Source organism: Carcharodon carcharias, chromosome 22, assembly GCF_017639515.1.
Source record: "Carcharodon carcharias isolate sCarCar2 chromosome 22, sCarCar2.pri, whole genome shotgun sequence".
NCBI classification, from domain to species: Eukaryota; Metazoa; Chordata; class Chondrichthyes; order Lamniformes; family Lamnidae; genus Carcharodon; species Carcharodon carcharias.
In genome coordinates, this window is record NC_054488.1 from 24,210,768 (window position 1) to 24,228,267 (window position 17,500).

The 17,500-nt window shown below is 45.2% G+C and overlaps 1 protein-coding gene across 1 annotated transcript in view; it reads right to left on the minus strand.

Annotated features, from left to right (window-relative positions):
- The window catches only part of fads6 (fatty acid desaturase 6), a 490,314-nt gene that overhangs the window by 466,909 nt on the left and 5,905 nt on the right, over window positions 1–17,500 (minus strand). The window contains exon 2 of the mRNA XM_041216818.1: window positions 9,446–9,612. Coding sequence (XP_041072752.1) covers window positions 9,446–9,612 — 167 coding nt within the window. The remainder of the gene's footprint in view (window positions 1–9,445; window positions 9,613–17,500) is intronic.

Sequence of the window (17,500 nt, forward strand, 5' to 3'; positions counted from 1 at the left end):
TGAATCTGTGTGTGTGTGTGTGTGTGTGAGTGAATCTGTGTATGTGTGTGTGTGTGTGTGAATCTGTGTGTGTGTGTGTGTGTGTGAATCTGTGTGTGTGTGAATCTGTGTATGTGTGTGTGTGTGTGTGTGTGAATCTGTGTATGCGTGTGTGTGTGTGTGTGTGAATCTGTGTACGTGTGTGTGTGTGTGAATCTGTGTGTGTGTGTGTGTGTGTGAATCTGTGTGCATGTGTGTGTGTGTGTGTGAATCTGTGTGTGTATGTGTGTGTGTGTGTGAATCTGTGTGTGCGTGTGAATCTGTGTGTGTGTGTGTGTGAATCTGTTTATGTGTGTGTGTGTCTGTGTGTGAATCTGTGAGTGTGTGTGTGTGTGTGTGTGAATCTGTGTGTGAGTGTGTATCTGTGTATGTGTATGCTTGCGAATCTGTGTATGTGTGTGTGTATGTGTGTGAATATATGTATGTGTGCATGTGTATGTATGTGTGTGTGAATCTGTGTATGTGTGTGTGTGTGTGTGAATCTGTGTGTGTGTGTGTGAATCTGTGTATGTGTGTGTGTGAATCTATGTATGTGTGTGTGTGTGTGAATCTGTGTGTGTGTGTGTGTGAATCTGTGTGTGTGTGTGTGAAGCTGTGTGTGTGTGTGAATCTCTGTGTGTGTGTATGTGTATGAATGTGTGCGTGTGTGTGTGAATCTGTGTGTGTGTGTGAATCTCTGTGTGTGTGTGTGTGTGTATGAATGTGTGTGTGTGTGTGTGAATCTGTGTGTGTGTGTGTGTGTATGAATGTGTGTGTGTGTGTGTGAATCTGTGTGTGTGTGTATGTTGTATGTATGTGTGAATTTTTGTGTGTGTGTGAATCTGTGTGTGTGTGTGTGTGTGCGTGCGAGTGTATGTGTGTGTGAATCTGTGTGCGTGTGTGTGAATCTGTGTATGAGTGTGAATCTGTGTATGTGTGTGTGTGTGTGTGTGAATCTGTGTGTGTGTGTATGTGTGTGTGTGAATCTGTGTGTGTGTGTGTGTGTGAATCTGTGTGTGTGCGTCAATCTCTATATGCGTGTGCGTGTGTGTGTGTGTGAATCTGTGTCTGCGTGATTATGTGTGTGTGTGAATCTGTGTGTGTGTGTGTGTGTGAATCTGTGTGTGCGTGAATCTGTGTGTCTGTGTGTGTGTGTTAATATGTGTGTGCGTGTGAATCTGTGTGTGTGTGTGTGTCTGTGTGTTTGTGTGAATCTGTGTGTGTGTGTGCGTGTGAATGTGTGTGTGTGTGTGTGTGTGTGAATCTGTGTGTGTGTGTGTGTGTGTGTGTGAATCTGTGTGTGTGTGTGTGTGTGTGTGTGTGAATCTGTGTATGTGTGTGTGTGTGTGTGAATCTGTGTGTGTGTGTGTGAATCTGTGTGTGTGTGTGTGTGTGTGTGAATCTGTGTATGTGTGTGTGTGTGTGAATCTGTGTGTGTGTGTTTGTGTGTGAATCTCTGTATGTGTGTGTGTATGTGTTAGAATCTGTGTATGTGTGTGTGTGTGAATCTGTGTATGTGTGTGTGAATCTGGGTGTGTGTGTGTGTGTGAGTGAATCTGTGTATCTGTGTGTGTGTGTGTGTGAATCTGTGTGTGTGTGTGAGTGCGTATCTGTGTGTGTGTGTGTGAATCTGTGTATGTGTGTGTGTGTGAATCTGTGTATGTCTGTGTGTGTGTGTGTGTGTGAATCTGTGTGTGTGTGTGAATCTGTGTGTGTGTGTATGAATCTGTGTATGTGTGTGTGTGTGAATCTGTGTGTGTGTGAATCTGTGTGTGAGTGTGTATCTGTGTATGTGTATGTGTGTGTGTGTGTGTGAATCTGTGTACGTGTGTGAATCTGTGTGTGTGTGTGTGTGTGTGAATCTGTGTGCATGTGTGTGTGAATCTGTGTATGTGTGTGTGTGTGAATCTGTGTATGTGTGTGTGTGTGTGAATCTGTGTGTGTGTGTGTGTGTGTGAATCTGTGTATGTGTGTGTGTATGTGTTAGAATCTGTGTATGAGTGTGTGTGAATCTGTGTATGTGTGTGTGAATCTGGGTGTGTGTGTGTGTGAGTGAATCTGTGTATGTGTGTGTGTGTGTGTGTGTGTGTGAATCTGTCTGTGTGTGTGTGAATCTGTGTATGTGTGTGTGTGAATCTATGAATGTATGTGTATGTGTGTGTGTGTGTGTGAAACTGTGTGTGTGTGTGTGAATCTGTGTGTGTGTGTATCTGTGTGTGTGTGTGTGCGTGAGAGTGAATCTGTGTGTGTGTGAATCTGTGTGTGTGTGTGTGTGTGTATGAATGTGTGTGTGTGTGAATCTGTGTGTGTGTGTGAAAGTGTGTGTGTGTGTGTGAATCTGTGTGTGTATGTGTTTGTGTGTGTGTGTGAATCTGTGTGTGGGTGTGTGTGAATCTGTGTATGTGTGTGTGTGAATCTATGTATGTATGTGTGTGTGTGTGTGTGTGTGTGAATCTGTGTGTGTGTGTGAATCTGTGTGTGTGTGTATCTGTGTGTGTGTGTGTGTGAGAGTGAATCTGTGTGTGTGTGTGAATCTGTGTGTGTGTGTGTGTGTGTGTGTATGAATGTGTGTGTGTGTGAATCTGTGTGTGTGTGTGAAAATGTGTGTGTGTGTGTGAATCTGTGTGTGTATGTGTGTGTGTGTGTGTGTGTGAATCTGTGTGTGTGTGTGTGAATCTGTGTATGTTTGTGTGTGAATCTATGTATGTGTGTGTGTGTGAATCTGTGTGTGTGTGTGTGAATCTGTGTTTGTGTGTGTGCGTGAAGCTGTGTGTTTGTGTGAATCTCTGTGTGTGTGTCTATGAATGAGTGTGTGTGTGTGTGAATCAGTGTGTGTGTGTGTGTATGTTGTATGTATGTGTGAATTTGTGTGAGTGTGTGAATCAGTGTGTGTGTGTGTGAATCCGTGTCTGCGTGAGTATGTGTGTGTGTGAATCTGTGTGTGTGTGTGTGTGAATCTCTGTGTGTGCGTGAATCTGTGTGTGTGTGTGTGTCTGTGTGTTAATATGTGTGTGCGTGTGAATCTGTGTGTGTGTGTGTGTCTGTGTGTTTGTGTGAATCTGTGTTTGTGTGTGCGTGTGAATGTGTATGTGTGTGTGTGTGTGAATCTGTGTGTGTGTGTGTGTGTGTGAATCTGTGTATGTGTGTGTGTATGTGTTAGAATCTGTGTATGTGTGTGTGAATCTGTGTATGTGTGTGTGAGTGAATCTGTGTATGTGTGTGTGTGTGTGTGTGTGTGTGAATCTGTGTGTGTGTGTGTGTATCTGTGTGTGTGTGTGAATCTGTGTATGTGTGTGTGTGTGAATCTGTGTATGTGTGTGTGTATGTGTTAGAATCTGTGTATGTGTGTGTGTGAATCTGTGTATGTGTGTGTGAATCTGGGTGTGTGTGTGTGTGAGTGAATCTGTGTATGTGTGTGTGTGTGTGTGTGTGTGTGTGAATCTGTGTGTGTATGTGTGTGTGTGTGTGTGTGAATCAGCGTGTGTGTGTGTGAATCTGTGTATGTGTGTGTGTGAATCTATGTATTGATGTGTGTGAGTGTGTGTGTGTGTGAATCTGTGTGTGTGTGTGTGAATCTGTGTGTGTGTGTGTATCTGTGTGTATGTGTGTGTGTGAGAGAGTGAATCTGTGTGTGTGTGTGAATCTGTGTGTGTGTGTGTGTGTGTGTGTGTGTGTATGAATGTGTGTGTGTGTGTGTGAATCTGTGTGTGTGTGTGAATCTGTGTGTGTGTGTGTGAATCTGTTTGTGTATGTGTGTGTGTGTGTGTGTGAATCTGTGTGTGTGTGTGTGAATCTGTGTATGTGTGTGTGTGAATCTATGTATGTGTGTGTGTGTGAATCTGTGTGTGTGTGTGTGTGAATCTGTGTGTGTGTGTGTGAAGCTGTGTGTGTGTGTGAATCTCTGTGTGTGTGTATGTGTATGAATGTGTGTGTGTGTGTGTGAATCTGTGTGTGTGTGTGAATCTCTGTGTGTGTGTGTGTGTATGAATGTGTGTGTGTGTGTGTGAATCTGTGTGTGTGTGTGTGTGTATGAATGTGTGTGTGTGTGTGAATCTGTGTGTGTGTGTATGTTGTATGTATGTGTGAATTTGTGTGTGTGTGTGAATCTGTGTGTGTGTGTGTGCGTGCGAGTGTATGTGTGTGTGAATCTGTGTGCGTGTGTGTGAATCTGTGTATGAGTGTGAATCTGTGTATGTGTGTGTGTGTGTGTGAATCTGTGTGTGTGTGTATGTGTGTGTGTGAATCTGTGTGTGTGTGTGTGTGTGTGAATCTGTGTGTGTGCGTGAATCTCTATATGCGTGTGTGTGTGTGTGTGTGAATCTGTGTCTGCGTGATTATGTGTGTGTGTGAATCTGTGTGTGTGTGTGTGTGTGAATCTGTGTGTGTGCGTGAATCTGTGTGTGTGTGTGTGTGTTAATATGTGTGTGCGTGTGAATCTGTGTGTGTGTGTGTGTCTGTGTGTTTGTGTGAATCTGTGTGTGTGTGTGCGTGTGAATGTGTGTGTGTGTGTGTGTGTGTGAATCTGTGTGTGTGTGTGTGTGTGTGTGTGAATCTGTGTGTGTGTGTGTGTGTGTGTGTGTGAATCTGTGTATGTGTGTGTGTGTGTGTGTGAATCTGTGTGTGTGTGTGAATCTGTGTGTGTGTGTGTGTGTGAATCTGTGTATGTGTGTGCGTGTGTGAATCTGTGTATGTGTGTGTGTGTGTGAATCTGTGTGTGTGTGTTTGTGTGTGAATCTCTGTATGTGTGTGTGTATGTGTTAGAATCTGTGTATGTGTGTGTGTGTGAATCTGTGTATGTGTGTGTGAATCTGGGTGTGTGTGTGTGTGTGAGTGAATCTGTGTATGTGTGTGTGTGTGTGTGAATCTGTGTGTGTGTGTGAGTGTGTATCTGTGTGTGTGTGTGTGAATCTGTGTATGTGTGTGTGTGTGAATCTGTGTATGTCTGTGTGTGTGTGTGTGTGTGTGTGAATCTGTGTGTGTGTGTGAATCTGTGTGTGTGTGTATGAATCTGTGTATGTGTGTGTGTGTGAATCTGTGTGTGTGTGAATCTGTGTGTGAGTGTGTATCTGTGTATGTGTATGTGTGTGTGTGTGTGTGAATCTGTGTACGTGTGTGAATCTGTGTGTGTGTGTGTGTGTGTGTGAATCTGTGTGCATGTGTGTGTGAATCTGTGTATGTGTGTGTGTGTGAATCTGTGTATGTGTGTGTGTGTGTGAATCTGTGTGTGTGTGTGTGTGTGTGAATCTGTGTATGTGTGTGTGTATGTGTTAGAATCTGTGTATGTGTGTGTGTGAATCTGTGTATGTGTGTGTGAATCTGGGTGTGTGTGTGTGTGAGTGAATCTGTGTATGTGTGTGTGTGTGTGTGTGTGTGTGAATCTGTCTGTGTGTGTGTGTGTGCATCTGTGTGTGTGTGTGTGAATCTGTGTATGTGTGTGTGTGAATCTGTGTGTGTGTGTGTGTATGTGTTAGAATCTGTGTATGTGTTTGTGTGTGAATCTGTGTATGTGTGTGTGTGAATCTGTGTATGTGTGTGTGTGTGTGTGTGTGTGTGTGAATCTGTGTGTGTATGTGTGTGTGTGTGTGTGAATCTGCGTGTGTGTGTGTGAATCTGTGTATGTGTGTGTGTGTTTGTGAATCTATGTATATGTGTATGTGTATGTGTGTGTGCGAATCTGTGTGTGTGTGTGTGAATCTGTGTGTGTGTGTATCTGTGTGTGTGTGTGTGTGAGAGTGAATCTGTGTGTGTGTGTGAATCTGTGTGTGTGTGTGTGTGTGTATGAATGTGTGTGTGTGTGTGTGAATCTGTGTGTTTGTGTGAATCTGTGTGTGTGTGTGTGAATCTGTGTGTGTATGTGTGTGTGTGTGTGTGAATCTGTATGTGTGTGTGAATCTGTGTATGTGTGTGTGTGTGAATCTATGTATGGGTGTGTGTGTGTGAATCTGTGTGTGTGTGTGTAAATCTGTGTGTGTGTGTGTGTGAAGCTGTGTGTGTGTGTGAATCTGTGTGTGTGTGTGTGTATGAATGTGTGTGTGTGTGTGTGAATCTGTGTGTGTGTGTGTATGTTGTATGTATGTGTGAATTTGTGTGTGTGTGTGAATCTGTGTGTGTGTGTGTGCGAGTGTGTGTGAGTGTGTGAATCTGTGTGCGTGTGTGTGAATCTGTGTATGTGTGTGAATCTGTGTATGTGTGTGTGTGCCTGTGTGTGCAAATCTGTGTGAATTTCTGTGAGTGTGCTGAATCTCTGTGTGAATCTGTGTGTGTGTGTGAATCTCTGTGTGTATGTGTGTGAATCTGTGTGAATTTCTGTGTGTGCTGAATCTCTGTGTGAATCTGTGTGTGTGTGTCTGTGTGTGTGAATCTCTGTGTGAATCTGTGTGTGTATGTGTGTGAATCTGTGTGAATTTCTGTGAGTGTGCTGAAACTCTGTGTGAATCTGTGTGTGTGTGTGTGTGTGAATCTGTGTGTGTGTGTGTGTATGTGTGTGTGTTTGAATCTGTGTGTGTGTGTGTGTGTATGTGTGTGCGTGTGAATCTATGTGTGTGTGTGTGTGAATCTGTGTGCGTGTGTGTATGTGTGTGTGTGAATGTGTGTGTGTGTGTGAATCTGTGTGTGTGTGTGTGTATATGTGTGTGATTGTGAATCTGTGTGTGTGTGTACGTGTGTGTGCGTGAATCTGTGTGTGTGTGTGCGTGTGTGTGAATCTGTGTGTGTTTGTGTTTATGTGTGTGTGTGTGAATCTGTGTGTGTGTGTGTGTGTGTGTGAATCTGTGTGCGTGTGTGTGTGTGTGTGTGTGAATCTGTGTATGTGCGTGTGTGAATCTGTGTGTGTATGTGTGTGTGTGAATCTGTGTATGTGTGTGAATCTGTGCGCGTGTGAATCTGTGTGTGAATCTGTGTGTGTGTGTGTGTGTGTGAATCAGTGTGTAGTTGTGTGTGTGTGAATCTGTGTGTGTGAATCTGTGTGTGTGTGTGTGTGTGTGAATCTGTGTGTGTGTGTGTGTGAATCTGTGTATGTGTGTGTGTGTGTGTGTGAATCTGTGTTTGTGTGTTTGTGTATGTGTGTGTGTGTGTGTGTGTGTGAATCTGTGTGCGTGTGTGTGTGTGTGTGTGAATCTGTGTGTGTTTGTGTGTATGTGTGTGTGTGTGAATCTGTTTATGTGTGTGTGTGTGTGAATCTGTGTTTGTGTGTTTGTGTATGTGTGTGTGTGTGTGTGTATGTGTGTGTGTGTGAATCTGTGTGTGTGTGTATGTGTGTGTGTGAATCTGTGTGTGTGTGTGTATGTGTGTGTGTGTGAGTGAATCTGTGTGTGTATGTGTGTGTGTGTGTGTATGTGTGTGAATCTGTGTGTGTGTGTGTGAATCTGTGTGTGTGTGTGTATGTGTGTGTGTTTGAATCTGTGTGTGTGTGTGTGAATCTGTGTGTGTGTGAATCTGTGTGTGTGTGTGTATGTGTGTGTGTGTGAATCTGTGTGTGTATGTGTGTGTATGTGTGTGAATCTGTGTGTGTGTGTGTGAATCTGTGTGTGTGTGTGTGTGTGTGTGTGTGTGTGAATCTGTGTGTGTGTGTGTGTGTATGTGTGTGTGTGAATGTGTGTGTGTGTGAATCTGTGTGTGTGTGTGTGTATATGTGTGTGTATGTGTGTGTTTGTGAATCTGTGTGTGTGTGTACGTGTGTGTGCGTGAATCTGTGTGTGTGTGTGCGTGTGTGTGAATCTGTGTGTGTGTGTGTTTATGTGTGTGTGTGTGAATCTGTGTATGTGTGTGTGTATGTGTGTGTGTGAATCTGTGTGTGTGTGTGTGTGTGTGTGTGTGTGAATCTGTGTGTGTGTGTGTGTGAATCCATGGGAAAAATTTTCCCCCCATCGGGAATGTTGTGTGGGAGTGGGCGCGGACCCCAATCGGGTCCGCACCGCCATTTTACACGGGCGGGCTAACTAAGGCCTGCCCAGCGTGGCGCGCACCAGGAAGCACTGGGTGCTCCCTGTGCGGGTGCGAAAGAGCACAGAAATCTCCCTGAGGCACAGAGCTGTCTCAGGGATATTAGTTTAAGTTTTAAACATCTAAATAAAGAAATTAAAAACTGTTTAAAACATGGCCCCTCATGTAGCCGGAACATGTCAATGAATTTAAAAAAAAATTTAACTGAATTTTTAAACACTTCATGAAACCTCATCCCACCCGTGAATGAGGTTCCATGAAAAATTGTGAAGGCCGCCTGAGCTCCTTGCCTGCCCACCAACCTTAAGGTTAGACGGGTAGCTCATTTTATTAGTTCAACCAATTTTTAACAGGCCTTAATAGCTGATTCAGCTGCGCACCTGCTGAACTGAAAATCTAAATGACGCGCGGTGGTGTTGAAGACTTTGGATTCCTTTTAATATTATCTGCCAATCTCAGCTCATACTCTCTGTTTGCTTCTCTTATTTCCTTTTCCACTTCCCCTCTGAATTTTCTATAAACAGCCTGATTCTCACTTTTATTATCCATCTGGCCTCTGTCATATGCACTCTTTTTCTGCTTCATCTTACTCTCTATCTCTTTCATCATCCAGGGGGCTGTGCTTTTGTCTGTCCGACCTTTCCCCCTCAAGGGAATCTATCCTGACAGTACCTGAACCATCTCTGCTTTAAAAGCAGCCCATTGTTTTATTTCAGTTTTGCCTGCCAATCTTTGATTCCAATTTACCTGGGACAGATGCATTCTCACCCCACTGAGATTAGCCCTTCCCCAATTTACTCTTGATTGCTCTTATGCAACAATTAACCTAAACCTTATGATACTATGATCACTATTTTCTACTGAGAACCTACCAGTTGAATCAAGCACCATTCCACTTTCTTGGGACAGCCACAGATGGGCAATAAATGTTGACTTGTCACCGACGCCCACATCCAGAGAATGAAAATGAATTTTAAAATGTAGGCTCACCCTTGATGGACAGTGCTAGGTGCCACGCAGAGAGTTGGATCTGTGGAACAGAAGCCCAGTGGGATTCACTGCACTCCAGAGAGAATGGGGAACGGTTGTGGGCCAGTTAGTGGAGGGGAGCACCATAAATAATATCAGGTTAAGATATGATTGCCTGAATTTTATATGAAATTACAGAAGATCAGTGTCCAAGGACCTTACAATCAACCTTAAAGGGCTTTTACTGAATCATACAATTGATCTATTGATCTTCTAACCACCATGGCCCTATTAACTGGCTCTGATTGAATAACACATCAATACAGCTCCAACTTAGGGCAGCAAGGGATATAATGCAGATAGATGGAGTCAAAATACAGATCAGCCCTAATCTAATTGAATAGCAGAGATGACTCGAGGGCTGAATGGCCTCCTCCTGTTTCTATGTAGACGGTGGCACATTAGTTACTCCTTGCCATGACTTCATTGTCCCGTTCAGTAACACAGATTCTCTTACCTCTATAAATAGCACCGCCCAGAGCTTGTTCCAGAATTTGGATTGGCTCAGAGAGTTGTGACTAGCCAGGTGACTCCCTTTCACCGAGACGACGGTGTGAGCTGCACCCAGGAGCAGGATGCCCAGGCAGAGCAGGATCAATCTGTCCGAGCGCAGCAGCAAAAATCCTGCAAGACAAACAGGAGCTGTAAATGTGGCACAGTCAAACCACACCCCCCCACCACCCAATTCCCTAGCCCCAATCCTGGCTGCCCTGTACACCACACCTGACCCATTTCTCATAGATTCATAATGGCACAGAAGGAGGCCATTGGGCCCATCGAGTCCATGCCAGCCCTCTGTACAGCAATCCAGTCAGTCCCATTGCCCCCACCCCCTGGCTCTATCCCCGCAGTCCTGCAGGTTTATTTCCCTCAACTGCCCATCCTATTTCCTCTTAAAATCATTCATCATCTCCACTTCCCCTCATGGGCAGCAAGTTCCAGATCATTACCATTTGCTGCATAAAAACATTTTTCCTCAAACTCCCTCCTGCATTCTTTGCCCACAACATTAAATCTGTGTCCCCGAGTCCTTGTCTCACCAGTTAATGGGAACAGATTTTCTTTATCTTTCACATCTAAACCTGTCATTATGTTGTACACCTTGAGCAAATTTCCCCTCAATTATCCTTGCTCCACGGAGAACAACTCCAGTTTCTCCAATCTAACCTTGTAGCTAAATTCCCCCATCCCTGGAAACCATTCTGGTAAACCTCCCCCGCACCCTCTCAAGGACCCTCACATCCTTCCTAAAGTGTGGTGACCAGAACTGGGTGCGATACTCTAGTTGTGGCCTAACCAGAGCTTTATAAATGTTCAGTTTACCTTTCTTGCTTTTGTACTCAATGCCTCTATTTATGAAGCCTAAGATCCCATATGCTTTGCTAACCACTCTTTCAATATGTCCTGCCACCTTCAATGATCTATGGACATGAAGTCCTAGGTCCCTGCACACTTGTTAGAATTGTGCCATTAACCTATACTGCCTTCTGTCAAAATGCATCACCTCACACTTCTCTGTAAAAAAATTTCTGCTGCTGGCCGACTGACACTCACCTCGCTGAAGCTGCCAATTTGGAACACCAACTCAGTACCCATACCACAGAGTGCGTGCATGCCAGTGGACAGCAAACAAGGGTAGTATAGGATGAAAGCAATCTACTGCAGATGCTGGAAATCTGAAATAAAGACAAAAAGTGCTGGAAAAACTCAGCAGGTCTGACAGCCTCTGTGGAAAGAGAAACAGAGTTAACATTTTGAGTCTGTATGGGACTCTGCTGTGATGCCTCTGTGGCCAAACAGCCAGGAGAGACCATCTTGGCCCACCCATGAAGACTGGCTATCCCGGTTCAGGAAGTGCCTCCAGTATGGACTTAGCACCAACAAGAGGTGGGAGACAGGAATTAACAGGAAGAGTACAAACTAACTCCAAAAGTGAAAGGGAAGAACGGATCTCAGCTGTGGTATTGTGTACAGTTCTGGGTGACACATTATAGGAAGGATGGGAACACATTGGAGAGAGTGCAGAAGAGGTTTACAAGAATGGTTCCAAGGATGAAAAACTTCAGCTATGAGATTGGAGAGGTTGGGACTGTTCTCCTTAGAGAGAAGAAGGTTAAGAGGAGATTTGATGGATATGTTCAAAATCATGAGGGGGCTGGACAGAGTAGATAGGGAGAAGCTGTTCCCACTTGTAAAATGATCAAGAATGAGAGGACACAGATCTAAAGTGATTTGCAAAAGAAGCAAATTTGACATGAGAAAAAAACCATTTCACACAACGAGTGGTTGGGGTCTGGAATGCGCTGCCTAGAAGTGTGGTGGAGACAAGTTCAATTGAGGCATCCCAGAAGGCATTGGATGATTATTTAAATAGAAACAATGTGCAGGGGTACGGGGAAAAGGGAGGAGATTAGCACTAGGTCATAATGCTCATGTGGAGAGTTAGTGCAGACACGATGGGCTGAATGGCCTTCTGTGCTGTTAAAATTCTGTGATTCTATTAACCTCGCTGAGCATTGAACGATGCTGGTATGAACTTTACCCCTATTAAAGATAGAGGAATTTCACATAGACAGGTTTGCTGACCTCTCCCAATATATCCCTGTCTGTGAATAATTACTCTTCCTCCTCCCCAGCACACTTTGTGCTTTGCCTCACGTCCCATCATCAACCAGTCACTGAGAAAGCAATCCTCTTGTGGAAATCAAGGCAAAGGGGCTGAGGCCCCACAGAAAGAGGGAGAAGGACGTGCATTTCTATAGCAGCTTTCACCTCAGGACATCCCAAAGCACTTTACAGCTAATGAAGACCTTTTGAACTGTAATTGTTGTTGTATTGTAGGAAACATGGCAGCCCATTGTGCATGGCCAGATCCCAATAACATCAATGAGATAAGAAGGAGATCATCTGTGTTAATGATGTCGTTTGTGGGGCAAATATTGGCCAGGATACAGGGCCTCTGTTGCTTTTCTTCAAATTGTGAGACCAGATTGTTTATGCCCATCCGAGAGAGCAGGAGAGACCTCAGTTTAACGTTTCATCCAAAAAATGATACCGCTGACAGCACAGCACTCTCTCAGTACTGCACTGGAGTGACAGCCTGGATTATGGCCTCAAGTCTCTAGACTGCGACTTGTACCCACAACTTGTTGACAGAGGAGAGGATGCAACTCACTGAGCCTGAAGCTCGCTTAATATTAGATTTAAGTTTAGTCCCAACAACAAATGAGGAGAACAGAAGGAATTTTTCACACAAAGGGACTTTAGAAAATGGAATCCATTGCTGCAGTGAGACACAGCAACTAAAAAGATCATTTGAACCAAAATTCATTTAAGACTAGAGGAGAAAGAACAGGGAAACCAGGTAGCAATAGAGGCCTTCACTGTGGAGTGAACAGTGATACAGCCTCGAGTAGCTGAGTGGACTCATCTGAGCTGAAATCCAAACCCTTATATCACAGACAGGAGGAACTTAGCAAAACAATTGCAATTTGATTGATTCCGAAGTCCAATTTTACTGCAAGCCTCAAGACATTGGTCTAAAGCAGGTCAGATAGGGTCTTCCTAAAATGTTTCACATTCATCTGCCACGTGTCTGCCCATTCCACCAGCCTGTCTATGTCCTTTTGAAGTCTATCACCATCCTCCTCACATTTCAAAACACTTCCAAGTTTGTGTCATCTGAAAGTTTTGGAATTGTGCCCTGCACACACAAGTCCAGGCTATTAAGATAGATCAAGAAAAGCAGAGGTCAGAATAACATGGGGAACCCCACTATATAGCTTCCTCCAGCCAACTTCATATCTATGCTACCGCTGTCCCTTTTATTCCACAGGCTTCAACTTTGCTGACAAGCCTATTTGTGGCACTTTATCAAGCCTCTTTTGGAAGGCCATATACACTACATCAACCACATTACCCTCATCTACCCTCTCTCTTCAGGTGTCTTGCCCTAACATGGCATTGGCAACCATGGACTTATATGTGTTGGTCCATGGTTATACTTGGCAAGGTGCTGCAGTGGCTTGCCATTGACTTCTGCAGGTTCTAGCTGACCAGGAGACGGTCCCATTCTTATTGCCTGCCAAAGGCACATTAGAAGGATTTACATGTGGACATTTAATCTGCTTGGCCACATCACTCATGCACCTTCTGGGGCCATCACATCCTGGGGTGGGACTCAATCCCAGATCCTGTGACCTCTATTACCCTCTCTGCTATCTCTTCAAAAAAACTCAATCAAGTTAATTAAGCACAATTTGTTTTTAACAAATCCATGCTGCCTTTCTCTAATTTGGTGGCCCTTGGAATACATCCAGTAGTGTAATGGTACCTCTACTGTTTTTCAGATCTAACCAAATAGATTCTATCCTTGACCACTCTAGGACATCCTCTCCCCCCTGCTTTGTAATCAATCCTGCCACTCCTCCTCCTTTCCTTCCTTATTTTTCCTGAACACCTTGCGTCCAGGAATGTTTAGAACCCAGTTCTGTTCTTTTTGAGCCAGTTCTCTATTATTACCACATCATCATATCCCCATGTGATTATCTGCAGCTCCAACTCACCAACTTTATTTACATTGCTTCATGTGTTTACATTAATGAGTTGTTAACCTTATTGCATTCCCTTGTATTCTGACCTCACCTTATTATTATTTCTTACCTTGGTGGCATATTTCTCTCCCAATCTCTTGTGAAGCTTGTTTCTCCTTTATAATGTTCCATCCTAGTTTCCATCCCACTCCCAAATTGGTTTAAACCCCCTCTCACAGCCCTAGCAAACTGCCTGGTTAGGGCATTGGTCCTGGCTCTGTTAAGACACAGATTTTCCAGACGTACAGTCCCACCTTCCCCAGAACCGATCCCAATGCCCCAGGAATCTGAAGCCCTCTCTCCTGCACCATCTCTCCAGCCACACATTCATCTGCTCTAACCTCTATTTCTATACTCATTAGCACGTGGCACTGGGGGTAATCCGAAGGCCTCGTTGTGGGTGTGCCCACCACGGGCGAGGTGCTACCCCAGCCAGAAGTCCATTGACTTGCAGCGGGACCGGAAGATCCCAGCGGTGGGGGGTGGATGCGGAAAATCCTGCCGGAAGATGACTACTTTCGGTCTTTTTTACACATTTTCTTCTTAACTCCCTAAAATATCTTGCAGGTGCTCAGCCCTCTTTTTACCTATGGCATTGTGGATCACAACAGCTGGCTGTTCACCTGCCCTGTCAGGGTGCTGTGCAGCATTTCAGTGATATCCTTAACCCTGGCACCCAGGGAGGCAACGTACCATCTTAGATTCACGTCTGTTACTGCTGAAATGCCAGTCTGCTCCTCTATTGAATCCTCGATCACTGATCCTTTTCCAACCTTCACCCCGGCCCCTGTGTAGCTGAGTCACCCACAGGACTTGCCTCTGGCTGCACTCCCCGTGAGAACTATTGTCCTCACCAGTACCAGAACTGAATGCCGACTGGAGGAAGCAATGCACTCAGGGAGCTCCTGGTCTTCCTTTCTTGCCTGGTGGTCACTCATTCCCTCTCTGCCTGCATACTCTTAAGCTGCAGGGCAACCCCATACAGAAACGTACTATCCATGTAACTATAAAAACAAAAAAACTGCGGATGCTGGAAATCCAAAACAAAAACAGAATTACCTGGAAAAACTCAGCAGGTCCGGCAGCATCGGCGGAGAAGATCCATGTAACTGTCAGGCTCCTGAGTGCAGCACAGTGATGCCTTCTGCTGTTTGAGCTCCAAAGCCCAGAGCTGCAGCTCCTCCTCCACATGTTGTTGTCCAAGACACGAAAAGTGTCCTGGTGTTCCCACATGTGCATTCCACAGAAACTGAAGTGCCCTGCCATGCCTTTATTTATGAGACATCACTGCAGAAGTTCCTGAGGATAATGTCTAGGCCCAGCCATCTGCAGCTGCTTCATCAGTGACCTTCCTTCCATCATAAGGTCAGAAGTGGGGATGTTCGCTGATGAGTGCACAATGTTCAGCACCATTCACGACTCCTCAGTTACTTAAGCAGTCCAGGTCCAAATGCAGCAAGACCTGGACAATATCCAGGCTTGGGCTGATAAGTGGTAAGTAATATTCGCACTACACAAGTGCCAGGCAATGACCATCTCCAACAAGAGAGAATCTAATTGATGCCCCTTGATATTCAAAGGCATTACTGAATCCTCCACTATCAACTTCCTGGGGTTACCATTGACCAGAAACTGAACTGGACTGGCCATAAAAATACTGTGGCTATAACAGCAGGTCAGAGGCTAGGAATCCTGTAGTGAGTAACTCACTTCCTGACTCCACAAAGCCTGTCCACCATCAACAAGACACAACTCTACTTACCTGCATGAGTGCAGCTCCAACAACACTCAGAAAGCTTGACACCATCCAGGACAAAGCAGTCCGCTTGATTAACACCACATCCACAAACATTTACTCCCTCCACCACCGACGCACAGTAGCAGCAGTGTGTACCGTCTACAAGATGCACTGCAGCAACTCACCAAGGCTCCTTAAACAGCACCTTCCAAACCCACCACGACTACCATCTAGAAGGACAAGGGCAGCAGATAGATAGGAACACCACCACCTGGAAGTTCCCCTCCAAGCCACTCACCATCCTGACTTGGAAATATATCGCTGTTCCTTCACTGTCGCTGGGTCAAAATCCTGGAACTCCCTCCTAACAGCACTGTGGGTGTACCTACACCACATGGACTGCAGTAGTTCAAGAAGGCAGCTCACTACCACGTTCTCAAGGGCAGTTAGGGATGGCAACAAATGCTGGTCCAGCCAGTGACTCTCACATCCCAACAATGAGAAAAAGAAATAAGCTTAAGATTTAAATAACACATGCCAGCTACTCACCAATCAGCTCCTCCCCTCATGCTGACATCACTTTATTTTATAGAAAGGTTAACTTAAATGTTTACTTAACTCTTATTATCCATGAATCTCAGATTTTAATCTAATGACAAATTAGGAACCCTTTAATGTTGCTGATCCTTCTTACTTAATTTTAACTTTATTCCCCTAGATCTGATTAATAGATTAAATACTGATCATAATTATATTATAAATTATATAACAATGTAAAAATATCAGTTAAAGCATATGTTTTATCAAATTGGCTACTTTTAGTTTTTATGCAAAATATTTGATCTAACTTACTTTATAGTTTTATATTAATTTTCTACCTAAAATGTTGCCCTAAGTTGGGGGTGGCTCAGTGAGTAAGTTTCCTGTCTCTAAACTGGAAGTCCTGTGTTCAAGTCCCACTCCAGGACTTGCCAGTGATAGAGGGACCCAGCTACTGGGTGTGTAAACCTGTGTGTATCAGTGCCTATTCCCAGCCTAGATAAATGGAGGGTGGTGGTTAGTGGTAGGAAGTAGCAGCTGACTATAAAACCACCCATCAAATCCAAAAATGATGGCTGCTTAGAAGCTAATCAATTAGTGCTGTGGTGACCCCATGTAACAGGAAATAAGAGGAATTAACCAACCTGTAGATTCACCTCACCCACCTCCTTCAGCAGTGACATCAACAGGATGTTTTTTTTCTTCTGTGTCATTCACAGAGCCTCAAAGAGTCAGACCACCCTCTGTGACCCCTCCGCTCCAGGGCTCTTGCACTGTGACTCTTCCACTCCCCGCTCCTGCTTGCTCCCTCTGTGTTTCCTCTACTCCCAGCCTCACCCTCTGTGTTTCCTCTACTCCCAGTCTCTCCCTCTGTGTTTCCCCTACTCCCGGTCTCTCCCTCTGTGTTTCCCCTACTCCTGGTCTCTCCCTCTGTGTTTCCCCTACTCCCGGTCTCTCCCTCTGTGTTTCCCCTACTCCCGGCCTCTCCCTCTGTGTTTCCCCTACTCCCGGTCTCTCCCTCTGTGTTTCCTCTACTCCCGGTCTCTCCCTCTGTGTTTCCCCTACTCCCGGTCTCTCCCTCTGTGTTTCCTCTACTCCCAGCCTCTCCCTCTGTGTTTCCCCTACTCCCGGTCTCTCCCTGTGACCCTCTACTCCCAGCCTCTCCCTCTGTGTTTCCCCTACTCCCGGTCTCTCCCTGTGATCCTCTACTCCCGGTCTCTCCCTCTGTGTTTCCCCTACTCCCGGTCTCTCCCTCTGTGTTTCGTCTACTCCCAATCTCTCCCTCTGTGTTTCCTCTACTCCTGGTCTCTCCCTGTGACCCTCTACTCCCAGCCTCTCCCTCTGTGTTTCCTCTACTCCCAGTCTCTCCCTCTGTGTTTCCTCTACTCCCGGTCTCTCCCTCTGTGTTTCCTCTACTCCCGGTCTCTCCCTCTGTGTTTCCCCTACTCCCGGTCTCTCCCTCTGTGTTTCCTCTGCTCCCAGTCTCTCCCTCTGTGTTTCCTCTACTCCCGGTCTCTCCCTCTGTGTTTCCTCTACTCCCGGTCTCTCCCTGTGACCCTCTACTCCCGGTCTCTCCCTCTGTGTTTCCTCTACTCCCGGTCTCTCCCTCTGCGTTTCCCCTACTCCTGGTCTCTCCCTCTGT